Source organism: Mus caroli, chromosome 6 (genome assembly GCF_900094665.2).
Source record: "Mus caroli chromosome 6, CAROLI_EIJ_v1.1, whole genome shotgun sequence".
Classification (NCBI taxonomy): domain Eukaryota; kingdom Metazoa; phylum Chordata; class Mammalia; order Rodentia; family Muridae; genus Mus; species Mus caroli.
In genome coordinates this window covers 123453494-123478494 of record NC_034575.1, presented here as the reverse complement: position 1 = coordinate 123478494, position 25001 = coordinate 123453494, and the positions used below count along the sequence as shown (strand labels likewise).

At 48.6% G+C, this 25001-nt stretch overlaps 1 protein-coding gene and 1 long non-coding RNA gene across 2 annotated transcripts in view; both read left to right on the top strand.

Moving 5' to 3' along the window:
• Positions 1 to 2320: 2320 nt before the first annotated feature.
• On the top strand, positions 2321 to 5387 carry LOC110296702. The gene is made up of 2 exons (XR_002378199.1): positions 2321 to 3133; positions 5003 to 5387. It is a non-coding gene; the product is annotated as an uncharacterized LOC110296702 (long non-coding RNA).
• Positions 5388 to 11936: 6549 nt separating this feature from the next.
• Positions 11937 to 25001, top strand: part of Prmt8 (protein arginine methyltransferase 8) — an 81712-nt gene continuing 68647 nt past the window's right edge. The window contains exon 1 of the mRNA XM_021165307.2: positions 11937 to 12746. Within this exon, the coding sequence (XP_021020966.1) occupies positions 12672 to 12746 (75 nt within the window). The 5' untranslated portion in view covers positions 11937 to 12671. The remainder of the gene's footprint in view (positions 12747 to 25001) is intronic.

Here is a 25001-nt window from a genome sequence, read left to right as displayed (position 1 = left end):
CTTCAGCTATGTGTGGTATACAACTGGGACTGTAATTTGCCTTTTTTTTCTGCTCCTATTCAGTAACCTCCTATAGCTTCCTGCTTTGTCTGAAGCTCATTCACCAGGGTACAACTTAGCAGTTGGCAAAAGAATTTAGAATTATGTAACTACAATTATATACAAGTATAAGATGCTTTTATGGGTTTGGGATCACTTGTGAGCACCTTTGGAAACCACTCCAAGTATCTGATGCTTTATGCTGCCCCACCATTAGAGATTCATTCTTTTGTGGAGGCTGGACAGTCTTCCAAAATGTCTTCATTACATGTCGACCCGTCAGCAGCAGATGGGAGCGGCTTGCAGATAAAAAGGATTGTTTCCCCGGGAGTCACTAGGCCTTGGTGGTGGTGAGACAGAGAAGAAACCATGACAAGAGGATTTTGGAAATTGCAATAGGAATGATTACAGAGCTTAAGAGAGAACGGTCCCCACTCTAGAATTTTCCACAAATGGGGTCACCCTAGAAATATAACATAGAATGTCACCCAGCTACATTGGGGGGGGGGATAACTTGCACATTACCTGAGCAAACCAGAAACCCAGAGGGAAAAGAGTGGCCACACCCACAGGCAACCAGAAGATGCCCAGGGCTCTATCTCCTACATACGGAGCCTGAGACTTGATGAGAACCAGGCCTCCCCTCAACCCAAAGCATCGTCCTCTGTGATTTGTATGAGCATGACATCAGTTACTTTGCTCAATGGCAAAGTGCTTGACAAAGTCAGCATCAGGAAGGGTTTTGAGGGTACAATCCATCGTGGTGCTGAAGGCGTGGCCGAGGGAGTGTGAGGTAGTGGGTCCCACTGCCTCCATACCCAGGATGTGGAGTGAGGTGAATGCTAGCTAGGATTTAGTTGGCTTCCTCCTTTGCCCCAGGATCCCAGCCCATTGGATGCTGATGCCCACATTCCGGGTAGGTCTTCTGTTAAACCTCTCTGGAAACATCCTCAGACACACGTGGAGGTGTGTCTCGTGGGTGATTCTAAGTCCCGTCGCATCGACAAGGTAGATGAACCATTAAAGGCACTTTTGGGTGTGGCTGAAAAAGAGCAGTGTTTGTGTTGAGTCTACTGTGTAAATAGAAGACAGGAGAGATGTCCATGAGAAAGGCCACGTGTTCTCTTTGTGTGTCTTCTGGACTGTGGCGTTTGCACTTGTTCTGAGGAATGGGTTAGGGGCAGAGATGGGATGAAATCGGTAGTTTCTGCAGGATACTTTTTGAGCCTCAGCACACAGGTGGATGCTGGAGCCTCACTTGATCATCTCACACTTCCGCACCACATTCAGCGGCTAAGGGCCTCCATATTCTTATGAAAGGTCATTGTCAATGCAGGTGGCAGCCGGGCAATCTGAATTTACAGAAGGTGACCCAGGGGAGTTCAAGGTCATTGTGAATATGCATGGTGTGAGTCTCCTAAAAGCCCCCCTGGAAGACCTTTACAGGTACCACATTAGAAGAGGGATTGAGGGGGTCCCTGGAGCATTGCTACTTAGTGTGATACAAGCTCTAGTATCCTAGTGATGTCATAGATCTGTACCTGAGATGTTGGAAGAAAAAGACCCAGGGGCCCATTTGTTCACCTGCGTGACTCCTCACAGCCAAATGCAGGCTGTGAGTCTACAGGTCTGGCCAGGCTGGGGAAGAGGAGTGCCAAGAGTGGTTGCAAAGACTCCACTGCACAACCAGGAGAAGGAAGAGAAAAGGTTCCTCTTTGTCCTTGCTGTTGAGAGACTAAAAGAGGCAGAAGGGAGAAGGCAAGATCTGGAGAGTCTTTGGGTTGGAAACTTTGAATCGAATGTTTCAAGGCATTGTTCTTGGACCAGGAAGAAAAAGTAACAGATACTGAGTGCAGCCTATGGTGTCTGCAAGGGTTGATGTTAGATTAGTGAAGAGGAGAGGGGGAGATGGAGTGGGAAGAGAAGAATGAAGAGGGAGATAAGAGAAGAAATAAGAAATAAGCCAAGTAGCAGGACCGTCTTTGCAAGCTGAGAATGGGCATGCAGGGGCACAATTTGTCCCGACACCACCATCCTCATTCTTTCACCCTTTTGTCCACGTGCTGGATCTTTTTCTTCCTTCTTGTGACAAATTCCACATTTTTCAGGATACATTAGCTAAATTCTGATGTCTTTGGATGGGCATTGTATAAGCTGAATTTTCCCAACAGATATATATATATATATATATATATATATATATATATATATATATATATAATCAAGCAATGCCTTCCATACCTGCAAAGATATTATGCAATCTGAGTAACACCCCTGAGAGCAGGAACTTACTAAGCAGATGTGACAGACAGTGCTGAGGGCAGGAATGTAGGTTGATAGGTGTCAGTTAGGTGCAGTTGCTCTGTCTATAGCCATTCCCAAGTTGACAGGTGCTCTGGCCTTGGGGATAGGGTAGACTTTTTTTTTTTTTTTTTTTTTTTTTTTGCACTTGTCCCTGTGTGCCATAGTCCAACAGAAGATGCAGCTTTTCGGATCTGTCACATCCAGCTGTATGCTGTGTGCCCCCGCTCTCATTTACTGGGGACCACAACGAGCTTGGTTCTGGGTTATGTGCTTCATAGCAGCCACAAACAGCAGGCTTTCCCAGCCCTCTACTCCCTATCGTAGGCAAGCATGACAGTGCTGTAGAGAGGTTAGTGATGTGTCCAAGGTCAGAGTTACACACCAGAGCCCAAATTTAAGACCAAGCTAGTGCGGCTCCAAAGTCTGTGACATCATGGAAAACAGACCCCTCGAGGAATGTGAGAAATGTGACCTGGTCCTTTAGCTCAAGCCTCTCCTCTCAGCCTTTCTCAGCCATCTATCTGCCTTTGACATACACAATGGCCCTTTAGACTGTCAAGAGGATCTGGAAGCAGGAAGTGATTGGGGGACATGCTGCAGAGAGTCCTTGCCACCCCCCCCACAACACACACACCCGGCAGTCTCCACCTTTATGATACCTCTGGGTGGGCGTCAGGGAGAACCCCAGCCATGGAAGACAGCTTAGATCTACTTGGAAAAGGTCCATCCCAGGAGAAGACAGTCCTTGGCTACGGCGAATTGGAGATGTACTTGGATTCAGTGGATACAGGTAAGCCCAAGAAACAAAATGTTGTTATTCTACTGTGTGGCTTTCTAGTGTCCTCACATTGTTGTGCCGTTTCTACCGTGGAATAACTTTAACTACTACTAACCAGGCTGGGAGTGCTGGCTGAGGGCTTAGCAAGGAAAGTAAGCCATGTCTGTTTCACCTTCAAGTAGGCTAGCTACAGGAACATTGCTTCCAGAAAAGGAAGTCACTGCCCAACTCCCTTACCATCAGATGGCTGCTACTGGGAGCATCTTTGATGGCTTTCATTGTGTACACAGGGCAATACGGATGCCTCGATGAGTTTTGATGTCAACAATGATTGATTGGCAAGTTAAAAAAATAACAGCCACAACTTTTATTTTTATGTACCCAGATACTTGAAACAAGTTAATCTGTGGATTACTTTGTGTGTCAACCTGTATCATCAGGAGCTGTTCTTAGGTCCAATAGCCCTTGCTGCAGAAAAAGCCTTCAGTTTTCCCACTGAATTCTACTCTTGACCAGCCACAGGGAAGCTTGGTTGCTGTTACTGATGCTTCTCTTAACACAAAAGAAAAGCCTTTTGACCTTGGGAAAGGCTAAGGCATGGCTCACTGAGAATACACACTTTGGTTAACAGGCAGCGGGACCTCCATCAGCCTCTGACCACACTGGAGTTGGATTTCCTTTCTGTATTGATCCCTTTCTTCTCACAGCTGTAACCAAATAACTGACGAAAGCAACCGAAGAGAAAGATTTTATTTTGGCCCAAGTTTTGAGGGTACACAGTCCATGGTGGAGGGGGCATCATGGTGACAGCAGCTCCATGGCAGTGCAACCCTGTAGCTGGGAAGCCTTGCATTTGCAGAACATGGGGCAGAGATCAGAATGGGAGGGAGTGGGGCCGGTGGATAGACCTCAAGGCCTGCTGTCAGTGACCCACTTCGTCCATCAAGGCTCTACTGCCTAATGGTCCATGACCAGCTGGCAAACAGGTGTTAAGACACTGGAGCCTGTCAGTGCCCTGACAGCTGGGAGGGAGAGAGGGTCTCTGATCTTCATCCCTCATTTGGACTACTGGGGTTGACTTGGAGTGTAAGATGTGTCTGGTCAGACTTCGTGGTGACTAGAACATATGATCAGAGTTGTGATTGTCACAGAAGGCATAAGGTGACAGCAGAAACAGAAGTGTAGGCCCTTCTCAGGGAAACCCCTATTCTGAAGAGCTGGAAATGGGTTCTAAGGTGTCGGGTGACTTTCCCAGATTCAACCAGCACACAGGTCTTGCTGTCAGGATGAGCTGCTCTTTCCTTTACCCTCTAGAGTAGATATTATCTTCTGAGAATCCAAAGTAGGAAGGAAACACGCCTGTCTGGAAACACTGCAAGGAGGATCTGTGCTGCGTGCGCACCTTATCCTGGGAGCTCACTGTGCCTCGCACCCTCTGATTGCCAATGTCTGCCGTTTCCCCACGGCACACGGGCACAGTTGACTCACTGGCCTAAGCCATAAAACTTTCTCAGAGGCTCTGTTGAATGTCTCCTTCCTCTTACCGTCTTCTACGCCTGACCGCATATTTTGAGGCATAGACTCAAGTGAGCTTTCCTTGTATGGAGAAGTAACAGATGAGTCACACCTGACAGGGCCACCCTAAATACAGGGAGCATTGCTCCACAGAGGGCTGGAGCACAGCTCTCCCGGAGGTAGAAAGCAGTTCTCAGTGGTGAAGTTTCTATTAGCTACAAACACTAGTGGTAGCCACCATTGATCTAGACACTGCCTCAGCCTAGCCTGGAAGAAAAGGGAGCGGGGAGTGCCTGACTGGTTCTGGCTATCTTTTGACATAAAAGATTAATGTCAATTAAAAAAAAAGTTTTTATTGTTTTTCAGATCACAGAAGGACTTGGAAATATCAAAACCTGTTGTACAGCATTTGGGAACACTTGGAGCTCTGGAAAGTTGGCCACTGAAAAGCACCGCAGTGGCTCCCCGGAATCTCCTTAGCACTGAGAGGCTGGAGCTATGGACACTCCTTTCAGACAGGCTTGTGATGTCACGGATCTTCTGCCGCCAGATCCTGATCTCAGTTTTGAGTGCAGTATATGCTTTTGCACATGACTTTAGGGCAGATAGGGATGGAAGGTGGAGTTTTTGTCTTTTGAGGATTCAGGCTTTACCTCTAGATATCAGTGTGGTTAAGATTTGAAAATCTATAGTAAGACAATATTACTTTGGGGAAACCATCACATGGAGATAAAGGCTCCCATTCTCATGGTGTGTGTACATGAGCATTTACTATAAATTTCTCAGGATGACAGGAAACAGTGAACAACTTGAAACGAAATAAGGGGTTGTTTTTTTTAAAGTGGGGTTCATCTATGCAAGAGCTTTACAGTTTTAAAAATTATCTTGAGTGTATATGTGACAACCTGGAAAGGGGCTTGTTAGGAAGACAATCAAGTTCCAAATGATGCAATTGCCATAGCAATTGTATGTACTGCACACATGCCCATAAGCCCATGTGCATACATGCATACACATACACATTCATGTGTGGATGCACACAACAGGCATGCATGCACACAATACGTACATATGCAAACAATATGCATACATGCACACATGTGCCCCTGCATTGCATATTATTTCAGGAATGAAACTCCACACAGGAAAATGTCAATGGTGACACAGAGAGGTGTGTTTGTGTGTGTGTACATGCAGGTGTGCATGTGGTGACCAGAGGACAACCTCAGGGTCTTCTCAGGAGCTGTCACTTTCCTTTTGGGGTATGTGTCTCTCACTTCTCTGCTGCTTGCTAAGTGGGCTAGGATGGCTGACAGTGAGTCCAAGTGGTCTTTTGGGCCTTTACCTCTGCAGTGTGGGGCTATAAGCAAATAGTTCTCTCTCTCTCTGTCTCTCTCTCTGTCTCTCTGTCTCTCTGTCTCTGTCTCTCTCTCTCTCTCTCTCTCTCTCTCCATAAGGTCTGAGGATCAGGTTCAGCTTTTTATGCTCGCAAGGCAAGCACTTCACTGACTTATCTCTCCAGTGTGGCAGTGTGGTGAAGTCTTCAATGAAAATCTAACACAGTTTAGAAGAAAGTGATCATGGGATCTAGACAGTCCATGAAGAAAATGGGTGAGCTCGTTCATGACTTTATTTGGCTGCATGGGCTCACTGAGTTTTCAGGCTACCTGAGGTCAGTCTTACAGCATGTGTGATGATGAAACAAACTCAGAGTCCTTTTGGAGAATCAAGGCTGTAGCACTTCCTAGGATTATATCTTTATAATGGAATGTAGGGTTTTATTGCTGTGAACAGACACCATGATCAAGGCAACTCTTATATGGACCACATTTAATTGGGGCTGGCTTACAGGCTTAGAGGTTCAGTCCATTATCAAGGTGGGAAAATGGCAGTGGTCAGGCAGGCATGGGGCAGGAGGAGCTGAGAGTTCCACATCTTCATCTGAAGGTCACTGGGAGAAGACTGGCTTCCAGGCAACTAGGAGGGTCTTAAAGTCCATGCCCACAATGACACACCCACTCCAACAAGGCCACACCTCCTAGTAGTGCCACTTCCTGGACCAAGCATATTCAATCCACCACAGAGGATTAACTATGTTTTTGGTACAGACCTTACAGTTTTTAGGGTCTCCCCGTTCATTGCAACACCTGATAAGCCATTGATCATAGCTGTATTTAAGCAATAAGAACTAATTCACAAGACTCCAGAAGGATCTGAGCCTATTAGAACACAGACTGTACTAGAGTTGGCCATTTGACCAAGTCTTCCCAGAAGAGTGCCATCAGGCCGGGTACCCAGCTTTACATCATTTGGTCCAGAGGGCCCTCACACATGTGTGACCCATAGTCATTTTTGTACAGGTTTCTTAAGAAAAATATGCATTCACCCCGGGGGTGGCGAATGGTTGCCAGCTTGTATTGGTGGTGATAGGGAGTGCTTGGGCTTGCTGTAAAACAATATGAATGACTTGAAAAGGAAAGAAGACATGGTTTCAGCAAGTAGAAAAAGCCACGTCTGTTGTGACAGCATGTTGGAATATTTTGGTGCCTTCAAGCTCTTCTGTGTCTCCAATGAAGTTTAGACTCCACCATAAACCATTGAGAAAAATGAATATGTATCTTTGGGCTTTTCTCATCCAGAAGGAAAGGTAGGTAACCTGGGTATTAGATTGCAGAGGGTATATGTGGTTTGGATGTGTTCTATGTGCATGTTCGTGGGGGCACCTGCATGTGTGTGGATGTGCATGAATGTCTACATGTATGTGGAGGCTTGAGGTGGATATCAAATGTCTTCCTTGACCACGCCCCACTTGATTTTTTGAGATAGGGTTTTTCATTGAGCTCAGAGCTCATCAGCCTGCTAGTCTTGCCCCACTAGATTCCATAGATCCTCCGGTTTCTCTCCACTCTCTCTTCCAGCACTGCGGCTATAGTTGCCTGCCAGTGCTCCCAGCTTGTACATGGGGTTCTGAGATCCAGACTGAGCTCTCCATACTTATACAACAGGCACCATCCAGTGAGCCATCTCACCAGCCTCTGGAATTGTTCTTTTCTTTTTCTTTTTGTGGTGTTGGTGATTGGAGCCAGGGCTTAGGCATACCCTCTTCCCTGAGCTGCACTTCACCTCCAGAGCAGCTGGACTTTTAAGAGAGCGAAGCACCAAAGATTACCCTATCCGTGCAGAGCTATAATAAAATGCCTCCCAAATATCAAGTTTCCAAACCAAATAGTGCCACATGCAACACCAAACCACAATGACTTAAACCAGACACTGTCAGGGGAAGAAAGAAGTCATATTCTGGTTTTAATGTCAAAAAGGAAAAGAAGAAAAGCAATTGCTTTGTAGGCCCTGGTGGCACTTCTGCAGGTTTTTCTTTGGAATGTGGTTTAAAAAACAGTGGGGCTTAGGTCAGGGAGAAAGGCAGGCAGGCAGAGGCTTTTATGCAGACCTACCTAGGTGTGTGGTTGCTTGCAAGCTTAGCCAGGTAGCTGGACTGCTGCAGCCTTGGCTGGACGCCATCTGGCCCAGACAATACTTGGAATGCTCGCTGCTGGGTTAGCTGCCACATGTGGTGATGGATAATGGCTGTGGCCTGATTCTTGAGGAGACATGGACGCAGCACTACAGTGTGTGTGCGCGTCCTAGCTATGTGTGATGGGACAAGGAGGATAGCATGGTTTGAACTTACATGCCAGAGCAGACCAGAGTTTGCACCTGAATCTTCCTAAGTGGCCTGGTCTGTAGGCTAGGGAAGCTGTACCCTGATGCTGGCTCACTGGATTGGTAGTAGTGGAGAGGTAGACAAGGAAATGTTTGGTTCTGGGATCCCAGCATGGGCTCCCAGGCAGAATTACAGAGTTCCAGAATAGGAAGAGTGGGAACAGATAGGGCTCCTCTGTTTACCGGTCACCTCTTCAGTGGCATCTCACAACACTAGAGAGTCTTTTCCTATGATACCCTTCCCCAAGGGCTTTATTCCAATCCTACATGTCACCCCAGTCATCAACACAACTTCACAGATCTCAAGAACCAGTACTGGTATCAGCATCACAGAACATGCCTGCAGTTCCAGCACCATGGAAGCAAAGGAAGAGCCCATTGTGGACCACATAGAGAGACCCTATCTAAAAAACCCAGGGCTGAGACTGAGGCTTAGTGGTAGAGTGCCGATCTAGCACCTCCTCTGGCTGGAACTCAGCACTGGAGGAAAACATAAAGGTATGTGTGCTAGAGGCAGATCTTCCAATAGTGGGGCAGCCCCTGTGGTGGGAAGGATTTTTTCGTACCTCAGAGACTGTCTACAGTTCCTGTCCTCAAATATCTGTGAATGTTTGTCCTAAACATGGCACTCCACTAGAATTATACTCTTAAAAACTCTTGATGCCCTGATTCACTGAATAACAATCCCTGAAGGAGGAAACCAAATGTTGGTGTGTTTAAATCTCCCAGGTGGCTCTGTCATGCAGCCAAGGTTGAGAGCCATTGTCCTGTTCTTTAAGCTGATTTAACTTCTCCTAGAGTTGTATATGGAGTCAGGTACCCCGGACTTCCATCTTGACTGTATTCTGAGGGCAATATTTTTTGAGTTTTGTCTGTTTTGGGGAATCTTCTCTGTGTTGTGTTCAAGGAGAACATAAAATCTCAAAAAGTAGCCAAAGGACAGCAAGGAACCGTGTGCAGATGCAGACTGCAGCAGGCGGAAAGCCCTCTGTGAATCTGGACTCAGGCTACAGGACAAGTCACAGCAAATGTTCGCATAATATTTGTGCTCTTGCACATCAGGTCAGCCATGTTCCGAGCCCATTAAGTGTGTCATTGGACACATTCTGTTCTGTTGAAGGTCTAGTGCAAGGGGAATGAGCTAATGGATCTTGGGGACCACTTGACCACAGAACACATCAAACATACACCATGACAAATGCTGAACCCCTTTATCATCCTCTGTCTTCGCACTTGTCACTAAACTCTCTCCAACAGCCTTCCATTCTGCTCTTCACAGTCACGGTGATGAGAGATTGAGAACTCGTCACAGTCTGATGTGTTCTGTCGCCTTGTTAAGCCCAGTTCCTGCTATGAACGAAGCACTAAAAGATGCCCAGTGAGGATCATGTGGATTGAGATAATTAAGCTAACTTGATAAGAGAATATTCTGATACTCATGCAAAAGAGACAGAAAAGGGCTGGCTTCTAATAGTCCTACTGTGTGTTTTTCATACATCATGGATTTTTCACAATCCTGTGAGGTGAGTCTTCAGGTAATTCTTGTATGTTTGTATGGGCATACGTGTATGTGTGTGTGTATTTGTGTGAGTGTGTGTGTGTGTACGCACGCACATGGAGGCCTGAGCCTCCACATTTTTACCTGCAACATTCAAGAGTAACACGTCACCCCAAACTCTACCTTTCAATGATTTGTGAGTTTTTAATTAGGTGGGTGCACAGCAGGGACCAAATCTCAGATCCAAGAGTGTTCGAGGAGGGTCATAGCATCAACTGTGATAGGTCGCCATGCTTTCCTCAGGTCACTGCAGAGCAACCTTAGTGGCCTAGATACCTCTGTGCCCCAGGCTGCCTTTGAGTTGGCATAGCAAACTCTTGCTGTAAAAACACAGCTCTCCATGTCCCTTTCCCATTCCAACAGGAGCTGTGTCTGTACTTGGGGAGAAGCCAAGCACAGTAAAAAGATTTCAACAGAGAACTGAGGAAACACCCCCACTGAGGTTCTCATAGCAACATAATCACGCACAACAGCAGCCTATTTCGGTGGGAGCCTGTTTCAGCTCCCCTCCTCCCCTGTTAGTCACAGAATGGATGAACAAGCAGAAGGAGTGTGGGGTGGGGACAGTGTTGGGTTGGAAGTCGAGAGGCTGGGGAGCTGGTTTACAGAAGCTCCTGCAGCTTGTCGAGGGACCTTAGACAAATGCCCCTTTCTCTTTCATCCGGAGTCCTTACCTGTAAGAGGACTGGCCCAACGTGTGGGTGGGGAATCTTGCTATTCTAGTCTTATTTGATTGCACACGTACTAAGCTAAGCCTCTTTTGATCCAGCATCTCAGAGTCTTTTTATCTGAGAGAAGACGCGTAGGGGAAGAAAAGCAGGAGGTACCAGAGGGTAAAAGTCAGTTTTTAGATGCACTTATGTCCCCTCCTTTATACAGCGTGTGGCAGGATGGCAGGATGGGAGTGAAGAAGGATCAGGCATTGCCAAAGACTGCTCATTCATGCCCAACTCGAATTCAGGTCTGTGGTTTGAGAAGGTTGAGGGGAATTTACTCTTGTTCTGGGATTATCAATGAGGTTAACCCAATACAGTTAACAAAATACAGCTTCTTGCTGTATTTTCTTTAATCCTTCTCAACTCCCTCCTCTTCCCGTTTTTTCACTCCTCACCTCTGCTCAAGGCTGTGTCTCTTCTCTTGCCTGAGGATCTTGGTCTGATAGAAGTATCTATCATGGTGAGCGGAGCTGGGTTTTGGACCTTTTCCTCAATGAACCTGGGTTAGTTGAGGACAGTCACTCTTACACTTCTTAGCTATCAAAGGTTATGATCAGACTAAACAGGGCGTTTGGTTTAAATAACTAAGGACTGAGATGAAGCGGGAAGAAAGCTCCTGGCACATCTGTATGGTCCCTGACCTTGACCTGTGGGCCAGAATGCCTGAAGGTTCAGCTTTCCCTGAGATAGCCAGCTACAGAGTCCTGAGTATGGCCTCCCTCCCCCATTGTTCTATCCCTCAATGCCTGACAGATGGCCCGAAAGAGAGGAAAAAAAGCTCTCAAAGTGAAGACAGGAATGCATTGTATAAAAATTCACACCCCCCCGCTGCCGCCCAAACTCTCCCTTAAAAAAGGATCGAGAGAATCCTAATGGGTACGTGACATCCTCTCGGCTCTCTCCCATAAAAGGGACGTTAGGAGAGGGTGAAGGTGGGGGAAGGTCTGTAGGGGAGGGGGAGAGACGTGTGGGCGGGGGAGGGGGGGGGCTGACAGGCTAGACAGGGGTAGGGGAGCTAGACCGCGGACCCTTTTATTGATTTGTTCCTGGTTGTTTTCCCAAGCCACCTCAGGCAGCCACCTTCACTTCAACCCGGTCCTCCTGAGAGGGGTTTGAAGGCCTTCTGGTCTTGGGTCCTGAGGGTGAAGAAAAGCTAGATAGAGAGGACCTCGAGTTGAAGGAGTTGAGAACTGCCCCCTCCCATCCAGACACCCACCCTTTTCATGCCCCAAACATTAATCCGCGCAGGAAGGATCCAGGAATCCACCGTGTGGGGGGTGGGGGTGGGGTGAGGGGCGTAGACATTTGGTAACCGTGGCTGAGTCTTGTCCGGTGCTTGCCTTCGTTAGAAGGACTTGCACTGACTGGGCTGAGACCCTCCAACAGCCTCGTGGACGCCTGCTTCCCGGAGCCTGGCGCGCGGCCCCGCAGCGTGCGCGCAGCCCTAGCCCCCGCGCCAGGTGTGCGCCGCGCCAGGAGCGCAGCGGAGCGCAGGCGGCCCCCAGACCCCGCGGTCCCGGGCACGGGGGCGGGCTGGGGGTCTCCGCCGTCAGCGCCCCGCCACCGCTCGCTCCCGCGCACCTCCCACCCCGCCCCCACTCACCGGCTCAGCCCCCGGGAGCGCCGAGCAGGACGCGTGTTGCTTCGCCCAGCGATCGGCAGAAGTTGGGAGAGTTGCCGTCCGCCTCCCGCCTGCCGGACTTCGGAGCCGCTGCTCTCGTCGGCGAGCCCGCGGGGCCGCCTCCCTCCCTCCCGCCCAGCCCGCCGCGCAGGGGAGAGGGGCGCGGAGGGGGTCGTGAGCGCGACCAGAACTTGCAAGTGTGCGAAGGGATGCGAGGCAGATGAAGAGCGAGGAAACGTGAACAAAGTGGCGACCGCAGGAGGGACTCCACAGAGCTCGATTGTCGCGGAGGACGCTCGGGGAGAGGGGCTGGCTGGGATTTTTCCCCCCTCCTCTTGCATTCTTAGGCTCTCTTTTAAAGCCACATCAGCCGTCTCTCGTTCTTTACTATCTCGAATCCCCAAACCCTTGTTGGCTCTTATGGGCATGAAACACTCCTCCCGCTGCCTGCTCCTCCGGAGGAAAATGGCGGAGAACGCAGTCGAAAGCACCGAGGTAAGGAGGCGACCGGGCCGGGGTTTTCAGCGACCCTGCCTCCCACCGGGACCCCTGTGTGCCGCCGCTGCTTGCTGCCACCACCACCGCCGTGGTGCCAAACTTTCCCCATCCCGCTTGTCCCTTCCGAGAGAGAGAGAGAGAGAGAGAGAGAGAGAGAGAGAGAGAGGAGTGTAGGAGTGTGTGTGGGGGGCGACGGTGCACGTCTCAGTTCCTTTCCCCCTTGAAAATCTAAAATTTCATCCCCATCACCCTCTCCTGCCACCCTCTGCTCCCTTCCTGTTCCCCTAAGTCCCAAACCTTGGGCAGCCCGGCTCCCCTGTCCCTGTGCATAGGATTCCGATAGTGATCCCGGATCCCGGCTTTACGCAGAGCTGGGGTGGGTTATATTAGAGCCAGGTCTGCTCCCTGCAGTGCATCGACTATCTCCCACCGCTACCTGGGTTTTACCCTTCAAGCTCGAGGTGGTCCCCAAGCTACGGGTCCCTGCAACACGGCGGAGAGCTCCCGGCCTTAGGGGGCCGACCTGGTGGCAATACTAAGCACCTGCACCTGACCTCCCCCGCAGTCCCCAGTCCACAGCCGGGCCGGAGGTCTGCAGTCCTAGGGTGCTTAAGGCGCTCGGAGAGCGGAACCCTGGGAGGGCGCACCGACCGCGGCCCCATTCAGCACCAGGGACAGCGCCCGCGCCTGCCGCAGCCTAGCCCGCACAAGCAGCGGGGGTTGTGCGCCCGGGGCTGCAGCGCGAAACGGGTCTGCGGCCACTTGTCCCGCAGCAGGAGGCCGCTCTAGCTCCGCAGACGATACTCTTGCCCTCCGTCTTCGGCAGTCCTTACGGCCGCCCGTTTCTGCCCGTTCTCTACTCTGGAGTTGGCCTTGAGCTGCAGAGAGCCCAGCGGGCGGGTCTTTGCGTCCCGAGCAAGTGTGTTCTTTCGCCTCGCTCTGACCCAGCTGTCATCACAATGGGATTGTTCCCTGGCTCTGGGCACCTGTAGTCATGGAGGGGATCGGCATGGGCAGCCCCCTTACCTTCACAGAGGAACTGTGCGCCGAGGTGGGGGTGGAGTGGGGCGTGTGTGTGATCATCCCTTATTCGGTGGCAGGAAAAAGACACAGAGCAAACTCCGGGGCTCTATTAATAGCCCAGTGTCTGGTGGGGCTGCCGTACATTTCACATACGGTAACCCATATGCAGCGTGGGGCTGAGATGGGGGTGTGGCGCGGAGACTGTCCAGGCCTTGGGGGAATGCAAAAACAACATGAAGACCCTTCTGGGCCTTCTTTCGAAACTAGAGGTCACAACTCATTCCCCACCTCACGGTATAGGCAGCAAAGCTTAAGAATCCCCATTCCTTGGACACTAGAGGCAGCATGCTTCTGGCAACTGTCGATTTTGAAACAAACACGATCTGGGGCTGGAAGATGCGGGGCATACAGCAGTTAATGTCTTCTCCTTGAGTTAGGGCAAAGCCATTCTGCATGTCGTTCCTTGGACCATCCTCTTCCCCACCCCAACCTGGGAGCAGAGTCTTTGAAACCGAGTAATAGCACCAGACGCTCAGCATTCCCCTCCCCCTCCGCCCTCCGATCGCCCACCCGCGGAACAGGTTTCTAAAAATAGCTTGGAGTCTCAAGGCCGCGCACTGGTGAAGTGTTGGGCCAGCCAGCTTGTAGCAGTCCCTGCAACCCAGTAGCTATAGTTCTTCCTTGCTGTTTCCCTATCCCACCTCATCTTCACTTGTCTTTAAAAAAAAAATAGAAAATAAAAATAAAAAAGTTTTCGTGGGTCCTCGTCCACAATCACTGGGACTGGCGCGCGGGGTCTAGTGCAGACCCGGGCCACGTTTCGCAGTGTGCAGTGGCGGCTGCGGCTCTCTCCACCTCGGTGAGGGTTAAAGGCGTCCGGAGCAGGCAGAGCGAGGCGCGACAGGCTATTTTTACTTGCTTCCCCCGCTGCTCTGAGCTCCCCCTTCTCAGCAGTCGCACATGCCAGCTCTGCTCAAGGCATCAATGAAAACAGCAGTAGAAGCGGCGGTGGCAGGGGCGGGGGGGGGACGACGGAGTACGGGGGGAGGGGGGGAGAGAGGAGAGAGAGAGAGAGAGAGAGAGAGAGAGAGAGAGAGAGAGAGAGAGAGAGAAGAGAGAAGAGAGAAGAGCGAAGAGAGAGCAAGCAAAGACCCAGCTGGGTCCCCTTAGATGACAATGAATCAAAGCGGGACATGGGAAGGTTCAGCTCTCAGCAACTTCCTTGGAGAAAGGATGGAACCCAGACTTGGTCAAACGTGCCCAGTGAGGCATACAGGCCTCGTGACTACTGCTTGGTTTTCCTCCAGGAACGGGAGGGCTGTTTTTGGAATAAGCTAAGAGCAAAGCGGTGCTTCCAAAGTGGGGTATTGAGGGGTTGCATTGCCTGCACATCTTAGGGGTGGCAAGAGCACACTTGTGGATGCATGGAGTGTGTGGGTGGGGGGAGGGGAGCGGGGCAGGGAATGACAACGGTTTCTGTCCAGTCTCTAGCAGGTACTCACTCTGTACCCGGAAAAGTAGGTTTCTAAGACCCTAGTGGCCTGGCTTTTGCCCTCAAAGAGCTCACAAATTAGTGAACACAGTTGTGGCTGGAGAGCCCGGTTGCATCTTTCCCTGCTTCTTGCAGGTGGTAGCACACTACTTGTGTTCTGTGCTCATACTAAGGCTATGAGAGAAGCGAAGGTTAGTATTTGTTTCTCATATGAGAGAATCGAAGGTTAGTATTTGTTTCTCATTTTCTTGGAGACCACAGAGTAGCCTGAGGTCAGGCAGCGACTCCGGCCAGCTGGTGGGTTAAATCGGGCTTGAGGTATGGATTGCCCTCACTTTCAATCCATTGCTCTTTGCTCCACTCTTGCTATTTCTAGCAAGATGCCATGTGTGAATGGGAGTGCATGTGAGTGGGAGGAGACGATTGCTTTGGAAGGGAAAGGCAGCAGGGAGGGAAAGTAGGGAGGGGAGGCAGAGAGGATGGCAGTCATCAGGCAGGGGAGGGAGGTGGTGGTGCTGGTGGTGGTGGTGGTGCTGCTGCTGCTGCTGCTGGTGGTGGTGGTGGTAGTGGTGGTAGTGGTGGTGGTGAGGCATGTAGTATTGAGACTGAGGCTGTGACTCTATGTACTGTGACCACCATCTTCAGACCCGGAACAAGGTGAGATACTAGGGTATGGAGCCTCCAGTGTGAGACGTTGTGGCTTGAGTGCACCTTCCACCCCTTTGATTTTGGTCTCTTAAACTTGTTCATGAGCTGATTCAGTTTGTGGCCAATAATCTGTGTATGGTGTAGGGAAACATCAGGGCAGTCCCCGACCTCACTTCCTGCTCTGTCTTCCATCTCAGAATCTCCTAGGGCCACTTTTTTTCTTTCGAGACAGGGTCTCCCGTACCCCAGGCAAGCCTTGAGCTCTTGAAGACCTTGAACTCCTTATCTTTCTGACTCTACTTTCTGAGTGCTTAGGCACGAAACCACACTGCAGTGGGATTTACACAGTGCTGGAGATTAAACCCAGGGCTTTGTGAATGTTAGGCAAACTCTGCCAACTGAGCTACATCTTCAGTGTGGTGCTGGGGCTTCCTGTGACATCTGTAGAGCCTCCACTCCCACTCTCTGCACCCTACCCACAGTGCCCCAGGCAGGCCCTTTATCTCAATGCTAGAACCTTAGCTCCCAGCATCTGGCCATGTCTGGTCCAGTCTCCCCATCCTTGCAGGGCTAGCTCTTGAAAGGACAAATCTGCTTGTGGTAGGTCAGCTCTCTGAAAACTTAGGAGCTACCTCGTTTCCTACAGGGTTCTGGTGTTCTTAGCATAGTAAACAAGGCCCTTGAATACTTGCCCTATGGGAGACTCCAAGGCAGCCGAATTTATGCCGAATACTTTGGTGATCCTCCATCCATCTGAAATGCTTCTTCCCGTTCTCTTCTCTGGGGGAAAAAAGTCTTCCTCAACCTGCAAGATTCAAATCAAACGTTGCTTCCTCTGGGCAGCCTTCCCAGATCTCTCATTTAACCTCTCTCCCGAGGGAGATCAATCCATGGTTTCTTCTTAGGTATTTGTGCTGCCTGTCTCTGACTTTTCCTATCACAAGGTAATTGTCTTTTATATATGTTTGTTTCTCCAATTGAATAGGCAACCTTGTTTCTTTTTCTTTTTCACTTGTCTTATTTTTAGCATGGTTTCTGCCACAAGGCAAATAATAACTGATTTGTGGGATTATAAGACATTTTTAAAGCCTTCTGACTTTCCAGAAATTGTAAGCACCTGTGTTTACTTACCGGGCCAAGGTCATCTGATATGACTGTAAGGGATTAAAGCAGGCAGGTTGGAGGAGCCACAGTAAGACTGAGGCTGTGACAATTTTACTGAGAGCAATCAGACTTTTTATAACAGAATATAATGGCAATTTCTAGGATCAATACAGTTATAGTTGCCAGGATACAATCATGCTTGCAAACTTTACAGGATACACAAAATTAAAGTCTAAGACCAATTGTTCTGTCAGGCTTCCATGCTTCCTTGACTTCTGGGGGAACATAGAGGAAAACAAAGTGGCCAAAACATGTCACTGACCAAGGACTGTGTCAGTCTCTCAGGAACTGGAAGGCACATTAGCCCAAGAGCAAGGGACCCCAAGATGAGAAACCTATGGCTCTCAAGGCAGCTAGGTCACCATGGTTGCCTGCACCCATCTCTACTCTCATGATGTGCTTGAGCCAGTCCAATCCTTTAAAACTCACAATGGACAAAGATTCTGGGGATCCAGATGTTGTAAATCAGATAAGTGACCATACAGAGGAACCTGTATTTCATGTGGTATAGGCATCTGGCTAGTCAGGATACCATCAGGGTATTCCTGAAAGACCTAGGAAATATTGAGGGGAAAATGTTATATTTTACTCCTACCAATGTAATAGCGAAATGAGCTTTAGCTCATATATCATCTACCGTGTAGCCTGAAAATAGTGTGGATCAGTGAGCAAATCCAGAGCAAATACTGCTCAAACCCAAAAGCATTCTGGGATGTTGTTGTTATTCATGGACCTATTCAATACTCAGTAATCATTGCCTCTTGCCATGGGGTATTCATCTAAGAGAAGATAAATGTGTTCATCACAAGGTCCTCTTACGAGCCAGTAGGTTAATGGGCCCTTCTCTGTTCTTCTTGCTTTACTGATTCTCGGTGAAAACCTGGTGTGTTATTAACGGCTGGTAACTCCTTGTTTGGGGATCCATCCCCCTAAAGGAGAAGACCAGGGATAGAAAGAATAGCTTTAGCAATCCTCATTTCAAAGAATTCTTCTTGGAATGTTCTGTTGACTTGCTAACCCAGCAAGAGCATCATCACAGGCTGAGGAAGACCCAGTGATGACTTGGTCTGGGTACCCATGAGCGCTCCTAGAGTTACAAGTATAAGTGAGCTGATTTTCACAGTGGTATATATACTTGGAAGGTCAGGCTAATAAATCTTAGCTTCCGCTTCAGTTTCAGCTGAAGTATGTGGCCCCATTATACCAATGTCCGAGAACTGAGAGGCGGGGTAAGAGGCAGGGGTAGCTGGGTAGCTGTTTCTCTTAGGATGGTCTGCCTCTGTGTCTCTGAAAACACCAACTCCCTGCACAGGCCCTGGAGTCCAGCTGCTGGCTTTTCAATCCAGTTCTAGGATCCCTAGATGTGTTGCTGTGTTGAATCAGTGAGAAGTTGTTATGATTAAATACATTCAGGCTTGTTTCTGGCCAACACTTGGTGTTTGACCGCTATCCTGCTGGCTTATAAGAAACTCGCCTGCTAGGAGTTTCAGTCTTGGTGGGCTCTCTCTTCTTTGTTTCTCTTGTTGAAATGACCCCCCCCCTTTCCATTACCCACATCCATTTCCCTTCTTCAGCAAACACCGATTGCAACCCTGAAGTGAGCTCGGGAGAATTAAGAAGATACCCACATGTCCTCCCCCCACCCCCTGGCAAAGTTGGCTTTGTAGAGAGTCCTAAATTGGCTTTTGGCTGTCAAAGAGGGTGAAACACAACACTCCTGTCTCTGGAGTGAGCTTCATTTCCTCCTCTTTGCTAACTGCGACGTGAAGTGATTCTCACATACCAGTGTGGAACATGCAAAAAAAATCTGTAAACCCACTACTTACACCTCGGACTGTACTGTGCCAGCAGGGAAGAAATGGGCAGCCTGACAATGTGTGGGCTGCCAAGGTAACTGCAAGAGGCTATTGTGTGTAGGAGACACGGGGGTTCCATCGATGCAAACTGAAGCAGTGAGTGGATGGACAGGGACCTCCAAAAAGTTGCTATGCTGTTGCTCTTGTCTCTGAATGCTCTTACCCAAGATACCTAGTGGCCCACTCACAAGTTTCTTGTCAAAAGGTTTCAGAGAAAAATGGTTTCCCAAGTTTTCTAGTTATCTCATTGATTGAGGAGTTCTTCCTGGAATTGGAGTCTCTTCTCTTATATTCTGATGGCAGTTAACTTTGTAAAACTAGGTGGTTTGGTTTCTAGCTAAGGGCTTAGCGACTGCCTCCTAACCTTTCTTCCTTTTTGAGATAGGGTCTTACTATGTGCTTCCAGCTAGCCTAGAACTCTTTATGTAGACCAGGCTGGGCTTGAAGTCACAGAGCTCCACCTGCCTTTGCCTCCCAAGTGCTGGGATTAAAAGCATAAGGCACCATGCTAAACATGTTAACTTCTTTTCTAGATTGTGTTCAAATCCCACACCCTCTCTCCCTGTTACACAGTGATCGACCTTCTCACAGGGGCATTGTAGGTGGGAGCGTGTGAGAAGACTATTCTCTTCATCATCCAGCTGGTTGGCTCTTTCACACATCAAATGACTTTTCACATTTCACTTGTTATTAGAAGTTTCTCATGCAACATGGATTTCCCAGATTTTTAATGGGCTACCCATAAGTAAAGATCCACATCATTTAATGTGTTATTTGATGAATACAAACAGTTTGATCTGCTCCTTTTTACAATGTCACAATCTTAAAGTGGAAAGAAACTCATTTAGACAAAGAGAGAACACTATTCCATGTCATGGCTGTTGGTGAACTCCTTTAGTCTTAGAGCAATAATGCTTTCGCCCCTTCTAAAGACAGCATCAGACTCATGGGTCCAACTTTTTGTGCATGTTTTTTGGTACATTTTGACCCATAGCATCATCCAAAGCTTGATTTTTGTTTCCCCACAAAGACCTTGGCAATTGTGCACAAAGAGAGCTCTGTCATCTTTACCTGACCCTTAGACGCCCTATTACACATTCCATCCTATAGGGCACTGTGAGACGCATGCTGTTCCCATTGTGGAAATTACTATGAATGAGATTGTGATGGGACTAAGACCTCAAACTTTGACTATCCAATCACCAAGACCCATATTTTGTCCACTTTTGAGTCTGGCAAAACATGGTAAAAACCTAAACAAGAATCGAAAGGAGTCTAAACAAGAACTGAAAGATGAAGACAAAGGAAGGGAGAAATCACTAGAAGAAATAAGGACTTGTGAGCTTGGGAGACATCTAGAGAGAGATGTTTGGCTACTTCTCTTTGCTAGGAATCCTCCTGTGGTCTACACCCCTGTCTTACCGCCTTCACTTCCACAGTCCTCACAATATCCCAAGGATACATCATAACGTGTGGTGGAGACAACTCTCTCCCCTTCCTCTATGCACTCATCCTGGAGACTGTGTTGAGGGATCAGGAAAAAGCACTCCTGTCTACTAAAGCACACCCCTTTGGAAGTTAACCTCAAGGCCGTCATCATTACATCCAGACTCTAAGCTAGCTGCTGTTTGGTGGGGAAGCCATGTACACTAGAGACGGTTTTGCTGTTTGGTCTTTGAAAGATCTTTTTGGTTTCACCACATATTTGCATTTTCTAGTGGTGTTGTAGCAGAGTACCAAACACTGGGCAGCTTAAAACAGAATATATTTGTTTTTTCACAGTTCTGGAAGCCAGGAGTCTGCAATCCAGATGCCAGTGGAGTTGGTTCAGTCTGGAAGCTTTGGCGAGCATCCTTTCCTGTTCCTTCCCTTTCTCTTAGCTTTGTGGGGTTGCCAAGTGTGCTGGGCATTCTTTGGCTTGTAGACATAGCATTCCAGACTCTGCCTCCATCTTTACAGGGAGTGTGTGTGTGTGTGTAAGTCTTAAAAGGTCATGTGCCACATAGGATTAGCTCCCTCCCCCCATTGTAGTGGGACTTCATCCCAACTTGATCATTTCTGCTCCGATTACAATCCCAAACGAGGCCACTGTCTTAGTTAGGATTTCTATGGCTGTAGTACAATACTGTGATCAAAAACAACTCAGGGAAGAAAGGGTTTGTTTCATCTTAAAAATCCCAAGTCACACTATATCAACTGAAGGAAGTAAGGGCAGGAACTTAACGAAGGAACTTGAAGGCAGGAACTGAAGCAGAGGCCACTGAGGAACTATGCTAATTGGCTCATTTCCCAAAAGCTGGCTTTCTTACATAATCCAAGACCACCTGCCCAAGGGCAGCACCACCCATGGTGAGCCAGAGCCTCTCAAATCAATCATTAATCAAGAAAATGCTCCACAGTCTTGCCTACAGACAATATGATCGAGGTCTTTTCTCAATTAAGGTTCACTTCTCCCAGAAAACTCTAACTTATGTTGATAACAAAATAAACACACTAACAATCAACAAAAAAAACCCCGAAGATTATCCAGAACAGTCACTTACATAAAAACAGGGCTCAGAAATACAAAACATCTTTTGATCACCCAACATAATACTCGCACCATAGTAAGCCTAAGACCTGGCTGATGAATGCCTGGATGGTCAGTCTGCAAAGCAGCTTATTTCGTCACCCCTCCCCCTACCTCTCCTCCCAGTGATCTCTTTCCCTTCACTAAGCTGCCCACCTCACCCAGGGTCTCTTATTGTGTTTTTTTTTTTCTCTCCCTTGAGTCATAGCAATTATCATATGCGCTATCATGTTTAGTTAATGTTTATATTTTCATTTCCATTGGGCACAGTAAATGCTGTGTGGACACCATTTTCCTTACCAGCAGCAGTGCAAAGCAGCTCTTACCAACTGCAGTTTGTAGATGAGGAAATCGTAGCTTGTGGTGGTTAATTGTCTTGACCAAGGGTATACAGTTGGTGGGAAGCTGGGATGGGATGCTTTGAGTTGGAATGTGCTCTGTGGGTGACACAGGACTGTTTCTGTCTCTCCCTCCTCACTGTGCTTTTGGCACACGTGTGTGGTGTATGCATGGGGATGTGTCCAGTGTATGTTGCATGTGTGTACATATGGAGACCACGGTGCCTGTGTCAGGTGTCTTCCTTTATCTTTCTCCACCTTATTTTTGAAAAACAAAAAACAAAACAAAACAAAACAAAACAACCCTTCCCCTAAACCTGGAGCTTGCCAACCCAGCAAGATCAACTGGATCCCGGCAAGGCCAGGGATCCCTCTGTCTCCAGCCCCTCTTTTTAACTTAGGCACTGAGGGTCCAAATCCAGGTCCTCGTGCTTGCACAACAAGAACTTTACCTATAATTGAACTCCCAACTCTGTTCTCTCTTTTATTCACACTCCTAACCTCCATCTTGCCTTATCTTTTTTTTTCTCCCCTCCCCCACCAGCTCCTACCCACCAGGTAAATTTGTAGGCTTGGGAAAGAGCTCACAACTGATTGAAATCTGTAGAGCCTGTATCTGGAGTGGCAGAGGATTTGTTTTGGATTTGCTGGTAGAGTTGCTTTAGTGGCAGAGTTGTGAGCTCTCTGAGTAGTCCAGTTACTCCTGGACTGTCAGGATCAGCCTCTCAGTACTTCTTAAAAGTTAAAGCACGAGCTACTGATTTCTTGGCCTCGAGTGAAGGTTGACTGCAGCTCTGGGCCTCTCTGCCTGAGGTATGACCTTATCTATTTGCTTCTTGTCAGCTCTCACAGGTGACTCTGTGTATCCATGCCCAGCGTTCACCTATGATCTATAACAGGCACTTCATCCCGTGGGGCCATTCCGAGTGTTGTGGGCGCGGTCATACAAATACAGTGTTTAGCATGAGGTTTGTGCTTAGGAGCACGAGCTATCATTAATCACCTGGGCTTATCTGGTAGATTCTTAAAGTGGGAGCAGACAAATAAAGAGCCTTAGCTGGTGACATCATACAGTCATGGCAGCGGAGGGGAGAGCTGAGCAGCTGAGAAAAGGCTCAAATTCAGGCCTGCTGAAGACAGCTGGAGACAGGACTCGTTTCTTGTTGCCCTAGGGTCCACTGGGCCGGTGATAACAGCCTCATCATGGGAAGATGAGGATTCTCTGTGACCCACAGGCCAGCCTACTGCACTGGGGGCTCATATTCAGCTCTGGAGGGTCAGCACTGTGGTACCTTGTAACAGCTACAACAGAAGTAAAATCCCTGCAAACTCTGAGGGAAATAGAGATGGGGTGTTCGTCTGCCAAACTGTGACAAGGCTGAGGAAGCATACAATGCCCTTCCCCAACCTGTCCCCTAAAAATAAATAAATGAACAAATAAATAGGCAACCCCTGCTTGTTCATCACTGCACAAATGTAGCACTTTCGTGTTAACAGAGAGAACTGAGGCATGAGAGGAGGGGAGAAGAGTAACAGGAGCGGGAAGCCCAGTCTCCCAGGACAGATTGGATGGTTCATTAAGGAATTAAGACCCCTCCCCTCCTGACCATAAACCCTTAGGAGAAAATACTGTGTGCTTGGCCTGGCCCAGGCTAGCCTGGTTAAGTAGGACCAAATTGGGCTAATGGCACTACAAAGGGAGTGGCAATTAGCAAATTCATCAATTAGGGCCCTATTTGCCACTGCATCGTGGGAGATAATTTCCTGAGATGAAGCAAAGTGGTAGCCTTTCAAGAGTGGGGCTCCCAGAAAATGAAAGACTGGGAATCCCCGCAGATGCGTCCCATTCAAGGACTCCATCTCTCCCTGACAAGCAGTTATGACAGCAATCCTCTGAAGAGGCTTAATCAGAGAATCCACAAATGATTACAGCCCATCACAAGTGCAGATAGGATCTTAACTGAGGACTACCCCGTGTTAATATTAACGTACAGATGATAGGATCTTAACTGAGGACTACCCCGTGTTAATATTAACGTACAGATAGGATCTTAACTGAGGACTACCCCGTGTTAATATTAACGTACATGCATCCGTTCTTTTGCCTAGAGGTGCATAGGCAAACTAGACGATCTGAGGCCTAGTTAGTGCCTGAGGGGCGTTGCATCCAAGCCCCACACATATGGAACGACCTCCTTTTGTTATCATCTCTTTTTATGTTCAAGTTATAGCTGAAGGATCCAGTGTGCAGTAGGGTGGTTTGGGGCACCAGTTTTGAGCTTTTATCTCGTTTTCATCCCTGTGGGATTATAAAGCACATTTTATGGGGTAGCCAGAAGCACCACATTTAATAACAACTTTGGACATAAAGAAGCCTGACAAATCTTTTCTCCTTTTTCCTTCCTGTTGGAACTTTACTTGCCCAGCTTTTGTTTTGCTGTTAGTGGAAGATTTATAGTTCAGAGTGGGAGCAGTTGCTTTGGAGGTTCTGGGAGAGCTGATATGAATGAGAGAACCCGGTTGGGCTGTGGGGGTGGGGGAGGGGACGCATCTGCGTCTGAAGGGGTAGATACAGGGCGCAGATGAGCTCCCTCGCATCCTCACAGACGAGCTCCCTCGAATCCTTACACACTTGCAGACGAGCTCCCTTACATCCTTACACACTCGCAGACGAGCTCTCTCGAATCCTCACACACTCGCAGACGAGCTCTCTCGCATCCTTACACACTCGCAGACGAGCTCCCTCGCATCCTCACACACTCACAGATGAGCTCCCTCAGATCCTTACACACTCGCAGAAGAGCTCTCTCGCATCCTCACACACTCGCAGACGAGCTCCCTCGCATCCTCACACACTCGCAGGCGAGCTCCCTCACATCCTCACACACTCACAGATGAGCTCCCTCACATCATTACACACTCGCAGACGAGCTCCCTCGCATCCTCACACACTCACAGATGAGCTCCCTCACATCATTACACACTCGCAGACGAGCTCCTTCGCATCCTCACACACTCACAGATGAGCTCCCTCACATCCTCACACACTCACAGACGAGCTCCCTCACATCATTACACACTCGCAGACGAGCTCCCTCGCATCCTCACACACTCACAGACGAGCTCCCTCACATCATTACACACTCACAGATGAGCTCCCTC